This window comes from Pongo abelii, chromosome X (assembly GCF_028885655.2).
Source record: "Pongo abelii isolate AG06213 chromosome X, NHGRI_mPonAbe1-v2.0_pri, whole genome shotgun sequence".
NCBI lineage: Eukaryota > Metazoa > Chordata > Mammalia > Primates > Hominidae > Pongo > Pongo abelii.
In genome coordinates this window covers 68266903-68291173 of record NC_072008.2, presented here as the reverse complement: position 1 = coordinate 68291173, position 24271 = coordinate 68266903, and the positions used below count along the sequence as shown (strand labels likewise).

General features: G+C 40.3%; 1 protein-coding gene and 1 long non-coding RNA gene across 18 annotated transcripts in view; one reads left to right on the top strand and one right to left on the bottom strand.

Annotated features, from left to right (window-relative positions):
• Positions 1-24271, top strand: part of ARHGEF9 (Cdc42 guanine nucleotide exchange factor 9) — a 297694-nt gene that overhangs the window by 244699 nt on the left and 28724 nt on the right. For 14 of the 17 annotated variants that reach the window (XM_054543992.2, XM_054543986.2, XM_054543984.2 and 11 more), the window contains 3 exon segments: positions 8850-9082; positions 13250-13379; positions 21375-21506. In XM_054543992.2, the coding sequence (XP_054399967.1) occupies positions 8850-9082; positions 13250-13379; positions 21375-21506 (495 nt within the window). 17 annotated transcript variants of the gene reach the window in all.
• LOC129052943 (uncharacterized) lies at positions 166-22927 on the bottom strand. The gene is made up of 3 exons (XR_008518083.2): positions 22698-22927; positions 10767-10909; positions 166-276 (listed from the first exon to the last, which is right to left on the bottom strand). It is a non-coding gene; the product is annotated as an uncharacterized LOC129052943 (long non-coding RNA).

Below are 24271 nucleotides of genomic sequence, written 5' to 3'. Positions count from 1 at the left end.
GGCTTCTTACAGGTTGAGGCAGGAATAATTTCTGAAAAGGAATCTAAGATGGTGGGGAAGCTAGCTGTCTACTTTTATTTTTTCCAGTATTATAGGAACCTTGATTTTGAGGGTGCCTTTCTACACAGTCCCTGGCAGCTTGGGGAAGGAGCTATTTTACCTTTTGCTTGCAGTGTTTCAGTTCGCTGTGGCCTCTGGGATTGTCACAACTTCAGTCGTTGAGTTCTGGAATATTCCTTTTGATAATCTTGGCAGTGGCTAGTTCTTTTTGGTTTTCTGTGGAGGAGAGTAAAGCTACATATACTGTGTGCTATTTCGGTGACATTCTCAGTTATGAGAATTATATATTTTGTTAACAAGTCCTTTGTCAGATAAGTTATTTGCAGACATTATATCCCAGTCTGTGGCTTAGCCTTTCATTTTCTTAACTGTGTATTTTCTAAGTTGTGCATATTTATAGAGTATGTGAGAAATTTTTAACATATGTATAATGCATAGTGATCAAGTTGGGTTTTAGGGTACAATGCATTTTTTTAAGTATAGTCATCCTAGTCTGCTATTGAACATTGAATGTATTCCTTCTATCTTATGTTTGTACCCTTTAACCCATTTATCTTCATGTTCTCCCTTCTCATCCGCTCACACTTCCCTGTCTCTGTTATTTTTCCACCCTCTACCTCCATGTGTTCAAATTTTTTAGCACCCCCAAATAAATGAGAACATGTGATATTTGTCTTTTTGTGCCTGGCTTATTTCACTTAAGACAATGACCTCTAGTTTCATCTATGTTGATGCAAATGACATAATTTCATTCTTTTTATGGCTGAATACCATTACATTGTGTAGAAGTACCATATTTTCTTTATCCATTCATTTGTTGGTGGACACTTAGATTGATTCCTTATCTTTGCTATTATGAATGGCGCTGCGGTAAACATGCAAGTGCAAGTATTCCTTCGATATAATGATTTATTTTCTTTAAGTCAATACAGAGTAATGGGATTGCTGGATTGAATGGTAATTTGATTTTTAGTTTTAAGAGTATCTTTTGAAAAGCATAAACTTAATTTTATTGAAATCCAGTTTATCGCTTTATTTTATGGGTCATGCTTTTTGTTTCCTGCTTTCTTTGCCTATCTCAAAATCATAATGATTTTCCACTTTTTTAAAAAATAGAAGTTATATAGTTTTATTTTTTACATTTAGGCCTATGATCCCTTTTGTGGTAATTTTTATATATGGCACAAAATACAGATCAAGGTTAATTGGTTTCTGTATGGATATTTGTTAAAAAATACTGATTCCCCTATTGAATTGCCTGGGCACCTTTGTCAAAAATCAATTAAGCATATATGTGCAGATCTATTTTTAGGTACACTCTTCTGTTCTAGTGATCTGTGTGACTATTCTTGTAATAGTAACCCACTTTCTTGATTAATATAGGTTCATAGCAAGTCTTTAAATCAGATAGCATAACTCCTCCAACTTAGTTCTTTTTCAAAACAATTTTAGCTATTTTAGGTTATTTGTATTTGTATATAAATTTAAGAATAATCTTGCCAAATTTTACCAAAAACAAGCAAACAAAAACCCTGTCAGTGTTTTGGTTGGGATTGCATTAAATCTGTGAATCAGTTTTGGGAACATTGATATGATGAGTCTTCAGATCCATGAACATTTAACTGTTTATTTCGATTTTTTCGTGATTTCTCCCAGGATTGTTTTCTAGTTTTCATTGTATGATTTTGACCTTTTAAAATTTGATTGTTTTAAAAAATATTTAAGATATAAATTTAAGATGTACAATGTGATGTTTTGATATAAATGATGAAGTGATGACTACAGTCAAACAGATTAACATATTATCTCACATAGTTACTTTTTTGTGGTAATAGTATCTAAAATCTACTCTCTTAGCAAATTTCCAGTGTATAATACAATATTGTTGACTCTAGTCCCCATGCTGTAGGTTAGATCTCTAGACTTTTCCTACATAACTACAACTTTGTGCCCTTTGACTTATATCTTCCCATTTTCTCCCACCCCCTCACCTCTGGTCACCACCATTCTAATCTGTTTCTATGTATTCATTTTTTTTCCTTTTGATTCCACATATAAGTGAAATCATGCAGTAGTTTTCTTTCTGTGACTGGATTATTTCATGTAGCATAATGTCCTCTAGGTTCCTCCATGTTGTGACAAATGACATGATCTCCTTCCCTCCTTCTTTTTAAAGTCTGAATAATATTCTATTCTGTGTATATGTAGTATATATAAAAATAAATTAAAAATAGAGGTAATTTATTAAAATATAGGCAACATATTACGTATACATATACACCCGACAGTTTCTTTACCCATTTATCCATTAATGGACACTTTGTTTGCTTCCACATCTTGGCTATTGTTAATAATACTGCAATGAACATGGGAGTGCAGATATCTTTACAAGGTGGTGAGTGCATTTCCTTTGGCATATACTCAAAAGAGGGATTACTGGATAATTTGATAATTCTATTTTTGATTTCTTTGGGAACATCTTAAAGGTATTATTTTCCACAGTGGCTGCTGTACCAATATATATTCCTACTAACAGTGTACAAGGGTCTCCTTTTCTCTAAACCCTTGTCAACACTTGTTATGTCTTATCTTTTTGATACTACCCATCCTAATAGATGCTAGGTTATTTCTCATTGTGGTTTTGATATGCATTTTCCTGATGATTAATGATGTTGAGCATCATCATATACCTGTTGGCTATTTTTATGTCTTTTTTGGAGGAATGTCTATTCAAATTCTTTGCTCATTTCTTAATTAGTTTATTTGTTTATTTGTTTATTTTTTTGCTGTGAAATGATGTGAGTTCCTTATATATTTTGAATATTAACCACTTATCAGACATACAGTTTGCAAATATTTTAACTCAGTCTATAGGCTACCTTTGCATGTTGTTGATTTTTTTTTTCTGCATAGAAGCTTTTTAATTTGATGCAGTCCCACTTGTTTCTTTTTGCTTTTGTTGCCTGTGCTTTTGGTGTCATATAAAAAAGCACAGCAGTAGTGCTTTTAGTAGTTTTATTATTTCAGCTCTTATGTTTCAGTCTTTTATGCATTTTGAGTTGATTTTTGTGTATGGTGTAAAATATGGGCCCAATTTTATTCTTTTGCATATAGATATTCAGTTTTTCCAACAACATTTATTGAAGAGACTATACTTTCTCCAGTGTGTCCTGTTGGTGCTCTTGTCAAAAATTAGTTCACTATATTTGCTTGGGTTTATTTCTGGACTCTCTATTCTATTACATTTGGGTTTATTTCTGGACTCTCTATTCTATTACATTGGTATATCTGTTTTTATGCTAGTACCATACTGTTTTGATTTCCATAGTTTTCTAATATTGTTTGAAATCAAAGAGTGTGATGCCTCCAAATTTATTTTTATTTCTCAGAGTTGCTTTGGCTATTAAGGGTCTATTTTGTTTCCATAGAAATTTTATATATGTTTTTGTCTATTTCCATGAAAAATGCCATTGGAATTTAGATAGGGGTTGTGTTTTTTGTTTTTTTTTTTCAGCTTAAAATATATTTTTCAGTTCTGTTTCCATTCAAAATGTTCAAATATGTCTCTGGTTCCTAATTGAACAGGTTTATTAGGTGACATCATTTGTGTTGAATCTGTATGTCGCTTTGAGTAGTAGGGACATTTTAACAATATTGGTTCTTCCAATCCTTGCACATGGGAAATCTTTCTATTTCTTTGTGTATTCTTCAGTTTCTTTCATCAGGGTGTTTTGGTTTTCTGTGCACAGATCTTTCACCTTCTTGAATAAATGTATTCCTTAAGTATTTCACTCTTTTTGATGGTATCATAAATATGATTTTTTAAAATTTCTTTTTTTGATACATCATTATAGGTATGAAGAGTGCAACTGATTTTTGTACACTGATTTTTTTTTTTGTATCCTGCGTCTTTACTGAATTCATTTATTCTAACAACTTTTTTTTTTTAATTTTTGGGGGGAGTCTTTTGGGCTTTCTACATATATAATCATCTTATCTCCAAATAAGGCTAGTTTACTTCTGATCTAATTTGGATGCCTTTTATTTATTTTTCTTATCTGATTGCCATGGTGAGTATTTCTAGTACTATTTTGAATAAAATTGGCAAGGATGGGCATCCTTGCCTTATACCAGATCTTAGAGGAAAAGCTTTCCATTTTTCACCATTGATTATGATGTTACCTGTGGGCAGCTCATAAATGGCCTTTCTTATGTTGAGGAAATTTTTAATATTAATACCTAATTTGTGAAGATATTTTATCCTGAAAGGATGTTGAACTTTGTGAAAGCTTTTTCCACATCTATTAAAATAACCGTGTGGTTTTTAAATTATTCCTTTTGCTAATGTAATGTATCACAATAATTGATTTGGATTTGTTAAGCCATACTTGCATCCCAGGGATAAATCCCACTTGGTCATTATGTATGATCTTTTTGATATGTTACTGAATTTGGTTAGCTACTATTTTATTGACAATCTTTGTACCTATGATCATTAGTGATACTGGCTTGTAGTTTTCTTCTGTTTTTTTGTTTGTTTGTTTGTTTGTTTTTTGACAGAGTCTCACTCTGTCGCCCAGGCTGGAGTGCAGTGGCGTGATCTCGGCTCACTGCAAGCTCCACCTCCTGGGTTCACGCCATTCTCCTGCCTCAGCCTCCCAAGTAGCTGGGAATACAGGCGCCCACCACCATGCCTGGCTAATTTTTTTGTATTTTTATTAGAGACGGGTTTTCACCGTGTTAGCCAGGATGGTCTTGATCTCCTGACCTTGTGATCTGCCCACCTCGGCCTCCCAAAGTGCTGGGATTATAGGCGTGAGCCGCCGTGCCTGGCCCTTTTCTTGTATTTCTGTCTGACTTTAGAATCATTTGGGAGTATTCCCTTTAGTTCTTTTATTTATTTATTTATTTATTGAAGAGTTTAAGAGGGATTGCTACTAATTCTTATCTGAGTATTTGGTAGAATTCAGCTGTGAAGCCATCTGGTCCTAGGATTTTTTGTTGTTAGGAGATTTTAAATGACTACTTCAATCTCTTTATTTGTTAATGTTCAGACTCTCTATTTCTTCTTGATTCAATCTTGGTAGGTTTTATATTTCTAGGAATATATTCATTTCCTCTGGTATTTCCAAGTTGTTGTCACATAATTGTTCATAATAGTCCCTTGTAATCCTTTTCATCTCTGAGACATCTTTTGTAATATCTTCATGTTCATTTCTAATTTTATTTACCTATATTCTCTTTTTCTCTAAAAACCAAGTCTTAGTTTTGTTGATTTTTTTCCCTAAGTTTTTCTGTTCTCTGATTTATATCTGCTTTGATCTTTTATTTTTTTCCTTCTGCTATCTTTGAGTCTACTTTGTTCTTCTATTTCTAGTTCCTTGAGGTGGAATATCAGACTGTTTATTTCAGATTTTTTTTAGTGCTATCAACGTCCCTCTTAGAACTTTTTTTTTTCTGCATCCCAAAGGTTTTGGTATGTTGTGCTTTCAATTTCATTTGTCTCAAGATATTTTTAAATTTCCCTTTTGATTTTTTTCTTTGACCCATTTGTTATACAGGGATATGTTGTTTAATTTCTACTGATTTAAGAATATTCTAGGCCGGGCGCGGTGGCTCACGCCGATAATCCCAGCACTTTGGGAGGCCGAGACGGGCGGATCACGAGGTCAGGAGATCGAGACCATCCTGGATAACACAGTGAAACCCCGTCTCTACTAAAAATACAAAAAAAAAATTAGCCGGGCGTGGTGGCGGGCGCCTGTAGTCCCAGCTACTCGGGAGGCTGAGGCAGGAGAATGGCGTGAACCCGGGAGGCGGAGCTTGCAGTGAGACGAGATGACGCCACTGCACTCCAGCCTGGGCGACAGAGCGAGACTCCGTCTCAAAAAAAAAAAAAAAAAAAAAAGAATATTCTAGTTTTCTTCCTGTTACTGACTTGTAGTTTTATATCATCATGACCAGAAAAGATACTTGATATGATGTTGATCTTCTTAAATTTGCTAAGACTTATTTTGTGGTATAACATGTGGTCTATTCTGGACAGTATTCCATGTGTGCTTTAGAAGAATTTGTGTGATAGCCTGTCTGCCTGGGTCAGCTTTGGTAACACGTGGTAGTGAGACTAGAATCCCTAGTTTGGGACCCTAGGGCTGTTTGCAGGTACATGCATGGTAGCTGTGCTGGGTCACTGGGCCAGAGGATCCAAGGAGGCAGTACTTGCTTAAGTACCTAGAGAATGCAAAGGCTCCTGTGCTGAGTCCCTTGGCCAAGGCACCTGTGGTAGGAGTAGCTCAGGCAGCTCTGGGCATGGGGGAGGGAAAGCTCTGGTGGATCAGGGATCTGGAGAATGTGAAAGCTGTTGGCCTGCATCACCCCTTCCCACTGGGCTATAGTAACCACAGCAGCAGTTGGGCAGCTCTGGGTGGCTCCAGGAAGTAGAGAAGAAGAAGGGACATGGCTCAGGCACGTTTTTTGTTGTTGTTGTTGTTGTTGTTGTTTGTTTGTTTGTTTTTGCTCCTAAAACTGAGAAGGAAGAAAAAACAACCCATGGACCCTTAGCAGTATAAGCTGCAGGGCGTCTGCTGATACTATACTAGCAGTTGGTTTTCTCAGCAGCAAAAGCTGAAAAAGCTTCTGGGGTCTGTGACTGTGAACACTGAAGAATCTTGACAGGTAAAATCTACAGGAGGTACCCAGTAGCTATGAGGACTGTTGAGGTCCTTGACAGAGAGGCCTACTGGGGCCCTGTGCCAAGCAAGCCACGGCAGATCACTGCGACTCCTGCTACTTTGCTGATACTGATAAAACCAATCCCTATTCTTTGCTCTCTGCTGTCTCCAGACATCTAGGCTATATCTGTCTTCTCAGAGATCTAGGTGGGATGAAACTGAAGCTGGTCATTAGGGCAGTGTCCCATAAAGCTGGGGAAGCTGGTTGTACACTCCTGTCTCCTCCCTGTATGTAGGACACAAGATCCAAGGAGTTTCCGTTTCATAATGAGCAGTACCAGCTATGGGGACAGGGTGATGCAGACAAAATGAAACTGTTTTTCCTACTCGTTTTGTGTATTTGTTTTCTGACTTTTTCTTTCACTATATTGCTGTGGCTTCCTAAGTGGACCCCTAAGCTTTTCTAGAATTAATTTTTGTTCATGGATAGCTACCAAATTACTGTTGTTTGCTGAAGAAAGAAAGGCGATATTTCCTACTCTGCCATCTTACTGACATCCTCTCCTAAAAGTTGATTTCTAAGTATTTACAATTTTTTTGGCTGCTATTGTAAATGGTATTTTAAGATGTCAATTTCCTATAGTCTATTACTATTACACAGGAATACGGTTGATTTTTGTACCCTGACTTTGTGTCCTGACACATTACCAAATTCACTAATTGTTTCCAGTATTTTTTTTGTAGATTTCTTAGGATTTTATGCATATACAATTATGTCATCTCTGAAAAAAAGAGTTTAATTTCTTCTTTTTTCAGTCTATATTCTGTCTATTTCCTTTTTTATCTTATTTCACTGGCCAGGATATACAGTACAGTGTTAACTAGAAATGGTGAGAACAGGCATCTTTGTCTTGTTTTGATCTTAGGGGCAAGCATTCAATATTTTACCAAGTAATTAGCTTAACGTTTTTCATGGGTACCCTTTATTACATTATGGTAGTTTCTTTCTATTTCTAGTTTGCTGATGTCTTTGTCATAAATTTATTTTCTCAAATGCTTATTCAGCATTATTGAAACGATCATGTAATTTTTCTCCTTTAATCTGTCAATGTGGTGAATTGGATTGGGATAAGTCTGTCCTGATCATGGTATATTATTCTTTTTATGTGCTATTTTGCTTGTTTTTCAACCCTTATATAACAACTCTATCTTGATTTTTTGTTGATCAGTTTCTATTGCCTATTGTTTCTCTTGGGTTTTATAAATATTTTCCATTCTAATGTATCAGGTTATCTTTTATTAAGTACTTGTCAATATATAATAAAAAACATAGAGTTTTTTTAAAACTTTACTTGGAATTAATTTCAAACTTATGGAAAGATTGAAAAATAAGAACCATACAAAAAATACCCAGATTCCCCTGTTGTTAACATTTTACCATTTTGTCTTATCATTTGAGTGTGCTCTCCCTCTCTCTCCTGACTCTCTCCTCTTCCCCTCTCTTTATATACATATTTATATGTCCATACATACATATACACACACTCATACATTTTTTTCTCAGCCATTAGTGTTTAACTTGCATACATCTTAGATTCCTTACCTCTAAACACTTCATCACATTGCATTTCCTTAGGGACATTTTATGGAGATAATATCAGGCTCTGGATTATGTGATTCCTTCAAACAGATATTTATTTATATTTTTAGCTTTTCCAGCTACTCTCAGTGGCAGGGTTTGTCTGCAACAACTTAGTCTGTCATTGCCAGAAGTAGAGTCACTGATCTCTTGCTTTTTGTGATCCAGTCCCAGAGTTTTATTGCCATTCTGTGTTTTACCCTTATTAGGGCCAGTGTTCCCTCATTACCCTTCTTTTACAGAATGTCCCTACTATTCCTATTTACTCATTTTTCTATAAGAACTTTATAGTCAGTTTGTCTTGTTACTGAATAATTTGTTTTGATATTTATTATTAAATTATGAATCAATTTAAGAATAATTGACTCATTATCATTTTAATATTTCTGCCTAAGAATATGATCTGTCTTTCCATTACTTCAAGACTTCTTTTGGGGTCCTCAGTAGCCTTTTCCTTTCCTTTTTTTCTTTTCCCACAGCAAGATGGATTCTGGATATACTCTGAGTATTGTAACAACCACCTGGATGCTTGCATGGAGCTCTCCAAACTGATGAAGGACAGCCGCTACCAGCACTTCTTTGAGGCCTGTCGCCTCTTGCAGCAGATGATTGACATTGCTATCGATGGTTTCCTTTTGACTCCAGTGCAGAAGATCTGCAAGTATCCCTTACAGTTGGCTGAGCTCCTAAAGTATACTGCCCAAGACCACAGGTAATGGATTGAGGGAGGCAGGAGTGAATGAGGGAACTTCCTCTATCTGTTGGTTCTCATTGAGCATACATGTCCTTTTGCCCTTTCTGAGCTTCTGTTAACTTATCTACAAAACAGGATGATACATTCTTGATTACCTCATAGCCAACAGGGTACAGAAGGCAGAGCTATCACTGGCTTTGTTACTCACACAAAAGGAGGGTCCATTGCCACTATATTTGGGTTAAAATCTGAAATCTGCCTAGGGCTCCAGAACCACTAAAGCATATAAGATATGATTTGTTAGAGAAGCAACATCAATTCAAAAATGAACCCAAAGATGTAAACCAAACCAACTGGCCCACACCCACGCCTAATGCATCTGGGTCTGAAAGTTAGCCCCAAGGAGACCAAGCAATGGAGCTAAATCATACTTGTGGACTGATAATATTCACTAGGTAAATTATATATGGCATAATTCATCTTAAAAGTTCCAGAAAAAAGTTTTTAAGCATAGCTCAAAGCTATGTTAGTTTCTTAGGCCAAAACAACCTCAGAGCTTTTTGGGGGTTTGGTGGGCACCAAAAAGATAGGACATTCGCCTGGGATTTGCCATTTCTGTGCACTTTCACCTTGTGACTGGAACTCCTGCTTCAAAGTCCTCTTGCCATCTAGCTCCCTGATTTCCTCTCCTCTCACCCCTTGTGCTCCAGAGTCACAGTAGAGTAGCTCAGGCAGTGTCAGGCTATATCAATTTCTGCCCTTTCTCAGAGTGACCTGTTGGGCCCAGCACAACTCCCACGACATGGACAACCCCTTTTGGCAGGTCTCAGGAATCTGTATTAAGATGATGGCTCCTGCCATGCATGTCAAGAGTAGCTTGGATTTGAAGGCAATTAAAGGCTGATGCCAGCTTGGAAGCTTAGTAAGATAGGTGTTCAGATAGGTAGGGCTGAAATACAGGCAGTCAGAATGGCCCCTGAGGGAGAAGATTAGATGAAGAATGATAAATAGAGAAGAATACTGACTTTGCTTACAGATGATTGATATAATTCCCTACCCTACCTTCCTTAAGTTGATGAGAATGAAGACTGCATGTAAGACGGAGGCTAGCTGACATGTCTGGAACTAGAAAATCTTTGTTCTGTTGCTCTCCCCAATAAGAGGCTGGGCCCAGACCTCATCTGAGGGCTTTGACCAGGGTTAGGCTGGACCACAGCTATTCCTTTCTTCTCCTGTCGACTGCTAAAACTAGTAGGACAGGTTAGAGATGGGCACATTCCCCCTCTAGCCATTTTGAGAAAGGCAACCAGCTAAAAATGGCAAAAATAGGCAGTATGGGACACTGACAGTGAGGAATCCATGGCTGAGTAATCTTGGTGTAGAGGAAATGAACATTCTCATGCCAGGACTGCCCAGTAGAACTTTCTGCAACAATGCAAATAGTCTATATTTGTGTTATTCAATATAGTAGTTACCAACCACATGTGACAGTTTGAGTACTAAGAAACATAGCTAGTGCAACTGAGGAACTAAATTTTAAATTTTACTTAATTTTGATTAAATATGGCTAATAGCTACCATGTTGGACAGTACAGCTCTGTGCTTTACTTCCAAGAAAGTGGCTTAGAGCACTGATCTCCTCAAATCAGAGAAAGGAAAGGTACAGGGGCAGAAAATGGGTCCAAAGAGCAGGAGCACTTACTTATGTTAGCAGTTTCTGTGCTGCAGTCTTCCCTTCTGTCACCACTCTACCTCCTTCTAAGTGTCAGGCTCAGACATCTTGCCAAGGAGAAACTTCGGTGGTGTCACAGAGCCCAAAAGATCCCCATACATTGGAGCAACTAACTGTAAAAGAATGAAATGTAACAGAAACAAATGTAGAGTGTTTCTATTGGGTCTAAGATAAGAAATAAATAGCTCACGGACAGGCTGAGAGAGATACAGCTTCTAGAGAGTGTTTTGAAAAGACTTAGGAAGTGTTAGTTGGCCATAAGCTCAATATGGGTCAGCAATGGGATCCAGAAGAAAAACTGATAATAGCTAACATTCACTGAGGCTCAAAATAAAGACTTTTCTAACATATTTGTCTTGAGACAGAATAGACTGGTTAGGAAGTATAGTGAAAAGCCTTTCACTGGAGGTGATAATGTAACATTGTTTGAGAGCCATGGCTCTGACAGGTGTGCGGATCACAGATTGGAGTGAGGGATGTGAGCTAGGAGGAGGTACTACAGAGGATCTGCCCTGGCAATTAGAAGTCCTTTCCTCTGCCTTTCTTTGGTCCATCAACCCACTATTCAATGTTGTGGGTGTGCAGTTGTGCAGTTGTGCAAAGATGTGTGGTTGTTGCACATCTATTTTTTTCTCCTTCCTTTTTTAAAAAATGATACTGAGAGATTGAGCAGACTAGTGACCACAAGGCATTTTCAGTTTCTCTAAGGAAAGGTGTTAACACTGAACTGTAATGCATCCTCTTGTCTTCTCAGTTTATTTTTGCCCCCACTGAATGGCTGAGATCTCACTATCAATCTGCCTTTCCCAAGAGCCATTTGATTGGAAATCAGAAAAGAACAGCAGAAAAAAACTGGACAGGATATGTAACTCTCAATACATCTGCTATCCAGAGTCCCAGGATGTGAGGCCAAGGGTTACACTTCTGAGACTAGGGGTTTTAAGAGGCATCCCATGTGATGTCTCTACTACAGAAATGTTTGATTTGTAATAATAATACTGCTAACATTTGTTATATGCCAAGAGTAAGATAGTTTACATGGATGATTGTATTTAATTTATGAAACCTTCAATAAACTATACTTTTCCCCATTTTACAGATGAGGAAATTGAGTTAATGAGAGAGGGAGTGAGGCTTGCCAAAGGCCACACTGCTAGTCAGTGAGAAAAACTGGCATTTGATCCCACAAAGTCTGGCTTCAGACTTTGTGTTCTTACCCACTGTGCTACATTCTGTTTCTATATTGTGCAAAAGCAAACGTGAGGATATTTCACAGTGATTTTGGGCAGAAGCTCCATAGAAATAGATGATGGAAGAGATGGTAAGCGGTCTATACTGTGTCATGTGCGAGGCTCCCTTCTTGGTCCTTGGCTGGCTGTATCAGATAGGACACAAAAATGTGATGTAACAAAATAGTGGTCCATTTGTCTCTCATGTAAAAGAAGTATGTATTCTGAAGTTTATGACTGGTATGGTGGCCTCATGGTCATCAGAAACATGAGCGCCCTACAGCTATCTACTATCCTATACCTAGGGTATTGACCTTGTCCTTATGGTCCAAGATGGCTACCAGAGGTTCGGCCATCACATCAACCTTCCAAGCATCAGGATTGAGTAAAGGCTAAAGAAGGGTATGCTCTCTTCCTTAAAGGTGATTTCTCAGAAGGCCTACCTGATAGAGCAGGAGCACTGTCATCTTGGACAAACACCACCACTTCAAGTTCCAGCTCCCTTTCTAGCCTCATGCATTTCAAGGAAATCACTTCTTTTCTAACTACAAGCAGCCAGAAAGAGCAGACAGTAAGACAGCTCAGGCACAGAAGGAGGTGGGGGGAAAGTCTCTTGAGTAACTGCCAAACTTCACCCTCATACAATGGGCCCCAGTAAAACAGTGGGCGTTAATAAGCACATTCCTTTTCCTTCAGGTGCACCAAGATAGACAAGATAAAAGCAGACTCAGGGGATATGCCTGCAGCTGCAAAAAGATGTATGGGAACAGACACACAACTCTCTCTCCCAGATAAGCACAACAAAGAGGCGCAAAAGCAGTTTATGCCACTGATAAAGTCTCCCACCCTGAATCCTTAAAAACTCTTAGTCTGTAAGAAAGTGTGGCTCTGACCTACCTCGGCCAGCCGCTCCTCTCAGGTTTATTTAAAATCAACCTGTCCCTGTTGACTGAAAAGCCATCTTTCATGTTTCTCTCCTCTTTCTTTAATTCTTACACTACCCAACACTTCTATTTACATATCAGTGTACAAAACTTACTTGCATAGTCATTTTTGCTGAAACAAAAGATAGAAAATGTAGTCTTTAGGTGGTGTGGGTTCCCATCTGAAAATCAGGACTCTGTTACTAAGGAGGTAGAGGAGAGTGGATGTTAAGATTGGCACCTAGCACATTGGTTCTTTGGCACATTGGTTCATTCAACTTGCACTCTTTTGTTTTCACAGTGACTACAGGTATGTGGCAGCTGCTTTGGCTGTCATGAGAAATGTGACTCAGCAGATCAACGAACGCAAGCGACGTTTAGAGAATATTGACAAGATTGCTCAGTGGCAGGCTTCTGTCCTAGACTGGGAGGTAGGAAACTTACCAACCAGGGTATTGGGGAATCTGAATAGCTTGGCAAAAGCTTCCCATCTTAGCTAAGGATGGGTGAAGAGAAATTACATTTGAAGAGCAACAGTAAGGATTTAGATTAGACTCAAGGTAAAATTTCCTGCTAATGAGAAGTGTTGGATACTTGAATAACTTTCTAAGAAGATTGGAGAAATTTTTGTGATGATACCTCATTAAGAAATGAAAGGTTCGTTTCTTTAGGTATTGCCAGAGAACAATTGGGTTGACTCAGTAGCCTTTCAAAGCTCTTTCTGGATTTATGACCAACAGATTCACACTTAGATAAGAAGTAGTATATACTAATTTACTTCCAGACTCAGAATACGAGGTTGGTTCTCCTGTTCCCAACCATGCAGGACAGCCAACATACTTTTTTTTTTTATCGGTGATATCACCTCACCCTGGCACATCTATTAGGTCTCTCTATTAGGCCTGTACACTATAGGCCACAACCATCATCCCTGCCAAAGCCACAGTTTTCACATCTGTTTTTAAAATAATCCCTGATTATTTCATTGTAGACAGCCATGACTTCTCTGAATTCTGAAAGACCTTCCCTTCCTAGATTCCCACCAAAAGTACCAGGAGTAATGACATTTCACATATGTCTTGCAGGCCCAGGTTGTGCAATCTGGTAGTCTGCTGGCTAAAATAACCAAGATGGGAGAGGCTGGACGTGCTACTAGGGAGGGATTAGCAATCTTAAGCCTTGTGGTCACAATATAGAGGTAGGGTCTGCTCCCTATTCCACTGACCTCAACTCAAGTGTCATTTTCAGTGATTAAGAGGTAGTATCTCTCTTAATACTTAAAGTATTTTAGCCCGTTCCAAGGGAACCAAGCATCATCCTCACAAACAGCTACTTAACCAAGGCCCAGAAAAAAGTCACCTTCCTTTTATTCTGCTACCTCTGTCCTACCTTAATGTAGATTGTTGAAAAAGACCACAATTCAGATCAGCTGACATCCTTTTGGGTTATATTTGAAGGATAATATTCCCATATAAGTAGAACAGCACTTTGATTTGCAGAGAAAGGAATTTGTCTAGATGAGGAGACTCTGATTCTCTTAAGCAGAAGCCAGCACTGGGCCAGACTTACTAGAAAATTGTGGGTCCTTTTTTCCTTGTGTTGGCCTTGCTTTGGCCATTTGCCTGATTAGAGGCAGAGAGCTGGACCAAATGACTTCTAGCAAGCCCATCAACTCTAAGACACTCTAAAATTAAGGTGGATTAGCTGGCCTTATTCTCTCTCGTTGGCAGGGTTTTTCGTAAGAGAAGGTGCCCAGCAGCAGTTGTCTTCCTATTCCCTGGAGCATCTCCCCAACTTCCCAATGCCTCGAAGACCTTCTGATTCCCCTGTGTGCTCTGGGACATCAGTCGTTGGAGCAGGAGCCATGGGGAACCAAAAATAGCATGAAATTACCTGGCCTACTCAGGGAGCTTCAGTAGCACCAAGCTCAATAACACTGAGCTATGATTTAAACACTCAGCATCTCAGAAGGAATTTCCTGCATGTTTGTCTGGATGGGGCCACAAAAACATAGTTCTAACAGTTTCTGCCTCCTTTGTTAGCCTGATTGATTGGTACTCTAATCTCATGTAAGCCCACACATAGCTTGTATGCTCCTGCTTGGTGAAGCCTTTCTTTATCTAAATTGACATCCTACTTCATTCAGGCTGCTATAACAAAATACCATAGACTGGGTGGCTTATAAACAACAGAAATTTATTTCTCATAATTGTGGAAGCTGGGAAGTCCAAGATCAAGGAACCAGTAGATTCAGTGCCTGGTGAGGGCCCTCTTCATAGACTGTTGTCTTCTCATTGTAACCTCACATGGCAGAAGGGATGAGAGAACTCTTTGGGGTCTCTTTTATGAATGCTATTCCCATTTAATTCATGACAGCCTCATTCTCATGACCATCATCCCCCAAGGCCTTACCTCCAAATACCATCACAGTAGAGATTATGTTTCAACATGTGAATTTTATGGGGATACAAACATTCAGCCTATAGCAATTTGTAAGAAGAAAAATTCTTCATGGTCTTCTTGTCAGACTGAGGTCACTGTGGAACTTGCCAGTTCCAGCGAAGTTGTCCTCTAGGAAGTCTTTTCTCTAGTAAAGCCTGATGGATATATTTCAGAGGCCAAGCCTAAAGTTTCTGTCGTATTTGCCATACCTGTGTTAAAGACTTCTAGAATGTCAGAATCACCAAGGCTCTTAGAGGACTCCCCCTACAACCTTGATGATTCTTGTGTGTATACACATGCACATATGCACATATATACATACTCTCACACACTTACTCTCAAACACCTTGCAATGATGGTGGAAGACAAAGAAGCAGGCAGAGAGAGGCTTATTTCCTACCAAGGCCACACAGCAAGTCAGTGACAAAGCTGGAACTTGAATCTAGTCTCCTGATTCCTTGTGTGGTGTTGTTTTCAGTAAGGTACCACATATTCCTTCAACCTTCTGCCTCTCACAGCCCAATTGCTGTTCTTTGTGATATTGCAGTGACTTGCTTTTTGTATGTAGTAAAGAGTTTATATTTAAATAAGACAGTGAGACTACCTTGGGGAGGTCATCCAAATCCCAGTCAGGTGATGGGTGAGTGCTGGGGAGTCTCCCCAAGAAAGCAGTGAGACATGGATACTCCATGGCTTGACGATGGTTAAGATTGGTGGCCCAATTTCACAGGTTCCCTGGTATAGGTTCTTTGTGCATTCCACCTGCCCAAGAAGTTGTCTAGGCAAGGAGAGACATTCTGCCAGATTGCCGAGGACTGCTGTGAACAGACCATGCAAATCAAGAAAAAGATGCCATATTTTGCTGTCTCTGCCACCCCCTTGTCTCCCAGATGTTTGAACAAACAGAGTGGCTGTCAAAAGCATCTGCATGATAATTTCAGCTTCATTTGTCAAATGAAAAAGAGGAGTCATAGGGGAAACCTTCAGAGCTTAATCTCCCTTGAAGAGGAATTTGGAGGGTAGCATGCAGGCAATTAGTGTCTGCTCAATAGATCAGAGTGTCTGGCTAGAGAGCAAGAAGCCTTGCATTATATCAAGGCCTGACCCTTCTCTTAGCTTATTCCGTGAACATTCTTGGTCTCTTTGCCCAACTCTGGTTATTATCCCTGCCCTCTACCATTCTATAGGGACTAGAGTTCCTGAAGTAACTCTCCTTTTACCCCACCCCCCAGGGCTCCTGAAAATCAAATGGATGAGTAAAAGTGTCAGTCATCTTTCTACTAATCAATACATTAGAGCAGTATGCGGGAGCAGCAGGGAGAATAATCTGTTCCCAGGGACTGCAGTTTCTGGGAAATTTCTGTTTCTAATTTCTATGATGCTGAGGTTTGGTTGAGCTGTCACTTTGCCACGTTGCACACTCATTTAATCCACTTGAAAACAAGGGAAAGGTAACATATCCTGGATAGCTTCTTTTTAATCCTTTTTTTTTTTTTTTTCTGGAGATTTGTAGCAGGAACTTAACATTGTAGCTCATGTTTGGGAGCTTGATTGTGTGTGGTTGTGATTTCCTCTTTGTGGCACCCCTCTCCTCCCAGCCTGGTTGTGTAATACCCAAGGACCTGTTCAGTTTACTATTTGATGATTGAATCCAAAGAATTTGGAGGAAACAAGAAAACCCAACATGATGAAGGCAGCAAAAGCATCTACTTAAAAGCTAAACTGGCTTGATGAGGCATACTCCTGGGACCAGAAGATCAAATATAGGGCTGGATGGATTTGTTACTCCTCTGCCTTCCTGTCAGTAGGCAGCACTGAAAATAAACTAGTTAAAAAGTATGGCATTCCCCTTGTCTTTTCCCTGGATCTGCTCAGATTACAGCCCCATATCAATTGGCCTATAATTAGAATGGGGTGAAATCAGGCAGAATGGGGTGAATTAGAATTAGAATGGGGTGAGGCCTCTTCTCTCGGGCTCTGACCCCAAGGAAGGAAGGTAGATAAGCTGGCAAGAAAGCTTTGGGTAGTTTTTGGTGGCCACTGTTCTTTCCACACCTGTTGATTTAGTTGTCAAACAGTATTTATTGAGTACTTAAATATCAAGTACTCTGTGTCAGACCTTATTCTAGGTTCTGCAAAGACATCAGTGAACATGACAAAGTTTCCACTCTCATTGATTTATATTCTAGTAGGGAAAAGAGGCAACAAACAAACATATATCATCAGGTAGATGGGCCTCTGAAGAAAAATAAAGTAGGATAACAGGTTAGGGAGTAATGGGGATACTACCTGAGGAAGTAACAGTTAAGAACAGACCTGAAGGAGAGGAAGGAGCAAACCATGTGGTTTTCTTGGGGCACAGAATTCTAGACAGAGGAGAAAACAAACACGAAGACCCTGAAATATAGGAGTGTGTGCTAAAGGAACAACACGGAAGCCAGTGTGCCCAGAGTAGAGTAAGTGAGTGAGTGGGAGCAAATGAAGTTAGGGAGGTGACTGGAGGTCAGATCCTGTCTTCATAAGACTGACTGTTAGTTTGAGTGAGAAGGAGGCCACTGGAGGGTTTTTGAGCAAATATGTGAAATTATGAGACTTATGTTTTGAGCATTTCCCCTCATATGCCAGGCCCTATGCTGGGCAATGAGGATATTGAGATCAATGAGATGTGGCCTTGAACATCTAGTGGGGACAAACATATTCCAGCAGAGGGAACAGTGTGAGCAAAATCCTGGAGGAAGTGAACAGATCCGAAGGCCCACAGTTGGGGATTTTTGGAAGGAGTTGTACTTTTGGGGGCAAGACAAAGAGATGTGTTATGTAAGTGGAGCAGAGGAAGCAAGGGTGAGATCTCTAAACAATGAGAGGGCTTTCTCCTTTCCATGAACTCATTTGATGCTCTCAAACAGCCATGTGAAGTGGGTCAAACAGGAACTGTTTTAATATTCCCACTCTACAAATGAGGAAACAGATGGCGAGAGTTTAAGCTAGTTTCTAACTTGAGAGTGAGCTGGTAGCAGCATTGGACTCAGAGCCCAGGTCTTTTGAGATTCTCACCTTAGAAATCTTCCATGGCATCTGGTTGTTCCCCTGGGTTGGCGACAGTGGGAGGAGATTGGGTGGGGGCCATCATTCTAAAGTGGTTTGGTGGATAAGAGCATAGGCTTTGGAGGGCTTCTGACCTAGGTTCTGCCCCTTTGGGCAAATTACTTCCAATTTCTTTGACCTTGGTTTTGGGGTAATAACAAAACATCACTTACTGGGTTGCTATATTACTAGGAGACAGGATAGGTATGGAAACTGGGGCACACAGTAATAGTCAAGAAAATAAGTATCACTTATGTTGAGCTTATAGTGTGATGTGTACCTTCTAGGCACTTTATATGTTTTAATTTAAATAATCCTCACAACACCCAAATGAAGTTAGTACTGTTATTATCCCCATGTTAATGATGAGGCAACTGAGTTATAGAGAGACTACGTGTGTTGCTCAAGGTTAGTCAGCTTGGTGAGCATAGAGGAGGAGTATTTTAATCTTTTTTCTATTTGGTGGAGTTACATGTTGCAAGTAATTAAAATATAATTGATGCTGGGCACCATGGCTAACATCTGTAATTCCAGCACTTTGGGAGGCTGAGGTGGGTGGATCGCTTGAGGTCAGGAGTTTGAGACCAGCCTGGCCAACATAGCAAAACATTGTCTCTAATAAAAATATAAAAATTAGCTGGGCATGGTGTCACACACATGCCTGTAATGCCAGCTGCTTGGGAGGCTGAGACACAAGTATCGCTTGAGGCCAGGAGGCAGAGTTTGCAGTGAGCCGAGATCGTGCCACTGTACTCCAGCCTGGGCAACAGAGGGAGACTCTGTCTCAAAAAAAAAAAAAAAAATTTAGAATCGAGATGCCCCTGGCTGGTGGAGTGGATGGACCAGATAATACTGGGTAGCCCTGCTGGTTGTATCATCCACATTTAGTAAATTGTATATTTAAAAGTCATTCTGACCATCTTCTTATGGCATTGGCTCTCTTTTATGGCTTTATTGGACTTCATACATATTCAAAGTGGACTGTAGCACCTCTCTCAGCTTCCCATCCCTCCAGCAGGAAATCGCTGTACTGCTCCCTAACCCTGGTGGCTTTCTTTCCCAGTATCAGGCCTCCAGAGGTTCTGTGCTAGTATGTCAGCCCCTCTAGAAGGAGTGTTTACCTAGTTCCTAGATAATATTGAGGCTAAGTCTGGAGCCTAGAGTTGAAGCACTATTTCTAAGCTTTTTTTCAGCGGGGGAGAGGGGGTTCTATTATTAGAAAATAATTCTACTGAGTTCCCCCTTTCCTTCCCATCCTTTAGACTGGGGGAATAAAATGGCATGCTCGAATACACCATTTCTAGATGCCCCACTCTCTGGCCTACTACCCTGCCTGATTTGTTATTGCCTCTGATTATTTCTGGGAGGTATAAAGGTCTCCATCTCTAACCTTGCCTTGAAGCTTTTGGGTGTAAAGCTGAGATCTTAGCATCAAGGTATCAGCACTGAGACCATGAAGATCATCCTCATACTACATCTGGGAAAACTGACACCTAGAGAGAGAGGAAGGAATGGGTTCTCCAGTGCCTTTTTGGCCTAAAGACAGTATAATGTAGTACAAGGAGTGAGCATACTCTATGGATCCCCAGAGGTTGGAGTTGGGTCATGGACCTGTAGCTAACTAATTGGGCAACTTTGGCTTATCACTTGATCTTTTTGTACCTCTAACTGTAAAATGGGAACAAGAATATCTACTTCCCAGGGCTATTGCGAGGCTCAGATAAGATAGATTGAAAATATCTGGTGCACTGTCTGACCCATATACGTGCTCAGGAAATATTAATTCTTCTGTGTCTTGGGGCACTACTCTTTGTCCGTATCTTCACATAGGCCCTGGAATACTCACCCCTGTGCCCACAACTTCGGTGTTGGTTTGCCTTGTGTTTCATGAGTTTTGAGCATACCTGCATTCATCTCCTCCATGAAGACATAAGCTCCTTGAGGACAGGGGCCAGCCAGGTCTACCTTGACATCTGACACACACCCGCAACGTACTTCTGACCTATCAGAGTTGCCATAAAGAAGGAGTAGGACTTGGAAACTCTATAAAATTGAATTAGCTAGGACTTAGGTGTCTTGGTGCCTATTTGTGTCAGACTCTTTGTAGCAAGGAGGAGAAGTAGTTCTAGGCTTTCTGGATAACAGACCAAGGAATCATGTGGCAGTTAAGTTTCTTATTCAATCAGTAGATTTTAGTGAACTGAGAGGAGAAGGAAAAACAATTATAAGAGGGGAGTGGGTTCTTTTTCTCTCCCTCTGTTATCATCTTCCTTCTTGTCCTCCCCTGTTTCCTTCTACTCATGTGGGAAGCAGTGAGATTAAGGCCTGTTCTTCAAGTATTAGAAAGAGACTGAGGGACCAGAGCAGGGATTGAGAGACTGGGACAGAAAAAGAGATTTATAGAGAAGAGAGATGGAGAAATATATATATATATATATGTGTGTGTGTGTGTGTGTATGTGTATATGTGTGTGTGTATATATGTGTGTGTGTGTGTGTGCATATATATATATATATAAAACATCTCTCTCTCTTTCTCCACACACATATATATGTGTGTATGTAGAGAGAGAGAGAGAGAGAGAGAGAGAGGCAGACACAGAGAGAGACAGACAGACAGAGAACTTATAGGACCAGAGGGTAACTGGCGTAGAAAAGCTGTAGCAGTCCCAGGTGGCGGGGCACATTTGGCCTTGGGGTGAATAAGAAAATGGGTCTTCCTAGCTCACAGAGCTGTAAAGCTTTTTGAGGAGTCCCAGGAGTCCCTCCCTCCCTCTGTCTCTACCAGGGCCTTTCTGGCCTCTTCCTGTCCCAGTCTATGCCCAGCCTTGGGTGCCTCCAGGCAGGTGATGGTGCCATCCTTCTGCCTGGCTGCCTCTCATCATCACATGTCCTTCCCAGGGCGAGGACATCCTAGACAGGAGCTCGGAGCTGATCTACACTGGGGAGATGGCCTGGATCTACCAGCCCTACGGCCGCAACCAGCAGCGGGTCTTCTTCCTGTTTGACCACCAGATGGTCCTCTGCAAGAAGGTAACCCTGCCCCCTTCTTCCCTGAGGGAGATGGGTACCTAACAGGGTACCGGACCCTCCTCTTCATCATCCCCAGGCTCCCAACAAAGTGGGCAAATACTGATGGGGGGAAAACAGACAGGAGATTGTCAGCAATTCTGTATCAGGAGCACTAATGTGGCATGAATGTCACAGGCAGGGTTGGCTTGTGGGCAGTGAAAAACTCTGAAGTCGGTGCATTTTGTCTTGGTATTTTTTTTACCCTTTGCCCTAATGACCCTGGGGTGCTCCTTCTCACTTTCTTCTACCCAGAGCTGCTGGTCTGCACCATTTGTAAAAAATATTGAAATATGTCTATCTTAGTTGGTAAATAGTAGTTTCCCTGAGCACTTTTCCTCATTTCCACTCTAATGGCTCTGGCCATGTGGCCCCTCTCTGCCCTGGAAACCAACAAGGAGCCTGCTACTTTTGCCCTGACAGGTAGGTACCTTTGTGATATAGCAATTTTTTCCATGCCTCTACCTATTTTCTATACAAGGTGCACTGGTTCCCCACAACCCCCAACCGTGCTCTTCTCCACTCTTCCTTTGTAATCCATTTGAGGAGAGGTCTTACTCTTGTCACTGACTCCTGGATAACTCTGTGAATGTTGATTTCTAGGACTCTTCTCCTTGGTGAGGCTGGGAAGGGTAGCATATGTTCTAAGCGTCACCCCTCCTTATGGGATACTCTTCCCCCTACTTCCTCACTCATAGTAGAGAGTTCAGACCAGTTTTGGCTCCAGGGGCTAAGTGGGAAGAATTGGGGACCAGGGAAAGTAAAACTGGAAGAAGAAACCAGAATGCTTAGAGTGACTTTACAAATTCACCATCCTACCCTTGGCTCTTTTGCCATCATCCAGTCCCTTTGTCCTCTCCTTCACCCAGTAGTGAATGCCTCTGAAGAGGAGTGCTGAGTCACAAAACACCAGAGTAAATAGTGTTATATTTTTCTGGGCTGGAACATGAACCACACAGTTGTTTTAAGCCCCCTGTCCTCTGTGTGTGTATGTGTGTGCCATATCTTGTATTGAATCTTTATCCATTTGCTTTGACAGTGGATTGAGGGGAAAAACACTGAGCTTAGGTTCAGACTGCCTCAGTATTTGGTGATAAGCTCTGAATGTCCACTCTGGAACCAATAGCCAGTCAGTTAATGGGGATAATAACTTACCTCAGTGTGGAGCTGACCCTCAAACAGAGAACTTTTATGAATCTGAAACTCAGCCAAACACTAATGCTTCTTTTTAGCTCCCCCAACTCTTCTCAGGACTTTCATACAATCAGGAGGTAGGATTTTTGAGGGTTAATTTAGGCAGCCATGGAAATTCTCAGCATATCAGCCATGTCACCAACACTAATGTGCCTGTTCTTCCCACTAAGGTGTTTACACTCAGAACAAGTAGCCATAGAGACAGCAAACAAATAGGAACCTGGCTTATTTTATAGTTCTACACCCCCTAGGCCCTGTTAATTTTGGCATCTGTTAGCCAAGGCTGGGATTACTTTAACTAAAATGTGAAACTAGGCTCTAGAAAGCAGTGGCTATAAGAGATAGACCAGGATCCAGAACATAAAACAGTGAGTCAGAAGCCAGGAATAAAGGGGAAGAAACAAGATAAACAATGGGTTTAACTTGGAACTCAACGGGCAGTGGAAGACCAAGATGGAGTAATGAACCAAGTCTAAGCCAGATAGTGAGAGCCAATGATTAGGAAGAAACTAGAAGTCAAGTCAGGGCTGGGGATTCAAACCAGCCAAGCTGGCAGGGTGGGGGAAGCATATAACAGGGATGGTGAAAACAAGAGAAACCTCGAAGCAGTCATAGCTTCCCACAGAAGGGAGCTTTCTTGTTTTTACAAGAACCATAGGCTTTCTTCCTAAGACACAGCCAGCCTAGAGTCTGGGGTATAAAGGCTACTAACTCCATATACCTGGGTGTTCTTGACACTGGCTTCCCACAACACGAACAGTTATAGCCTAATTGTTCAAAGGCCATTAAAACTACCTGATGTTTGTTTTGAAGATTTCCATTTGTTATCTACAATAAGACTTTCCATTCAACAAGTAGGAATAAACTTTTGAAAAATGGTCATAGGGCCAAGAGAAGGTATGCAAAGAGACAAGGTATTTTGTCTACTGGGTTGTTTAGGGACCTTTTGCCATTACTACAAAAGACTCTCTTCTTGAGATAGAGCTGGGAGGAATGGACTAGGCTCTCTGGAGGTGAAAATTCGTTTGACAAAGAGAATCCATGGAGGAAAGGAAGGGAATGTCTGGACTGGGCCAAGGTGAGTGAGGCTGTCACCTTACTCACCTCAGGCACATAATTTAAATGGATATCCGAAAGTTCAGTAATCCTTTTTGCCAGGAAGAAAGGAGGTGAGTATGCTAAATAATGAAATATGGCCACATTAAGCTTTCTGATGATCTCATTTTTAAAAAGGAGAAAACAAAGACCCCTAGCAAGTGGCTAAATAATATATAATATTTTACATATGATATAATATTTAACAGGGGTGACAAAATAGTTTCATGAATCCTAGAATGAGTCAAAATCAGTTTTTAAAAATGCTTAATTTTAATTACTTTTAAAGCTATGTTCAAATGAAGAAAAAAGAAGTGATAGTCTGACAACCCCCTGTTTGAGGCAGATGGTTTACTGATAACAGGGGAATATAAATTCCTTCTCTATCAAGGAAAAGAAGGCATAAACTTGTTTCAAAGGGAATTGAAGCCCAAAGGATC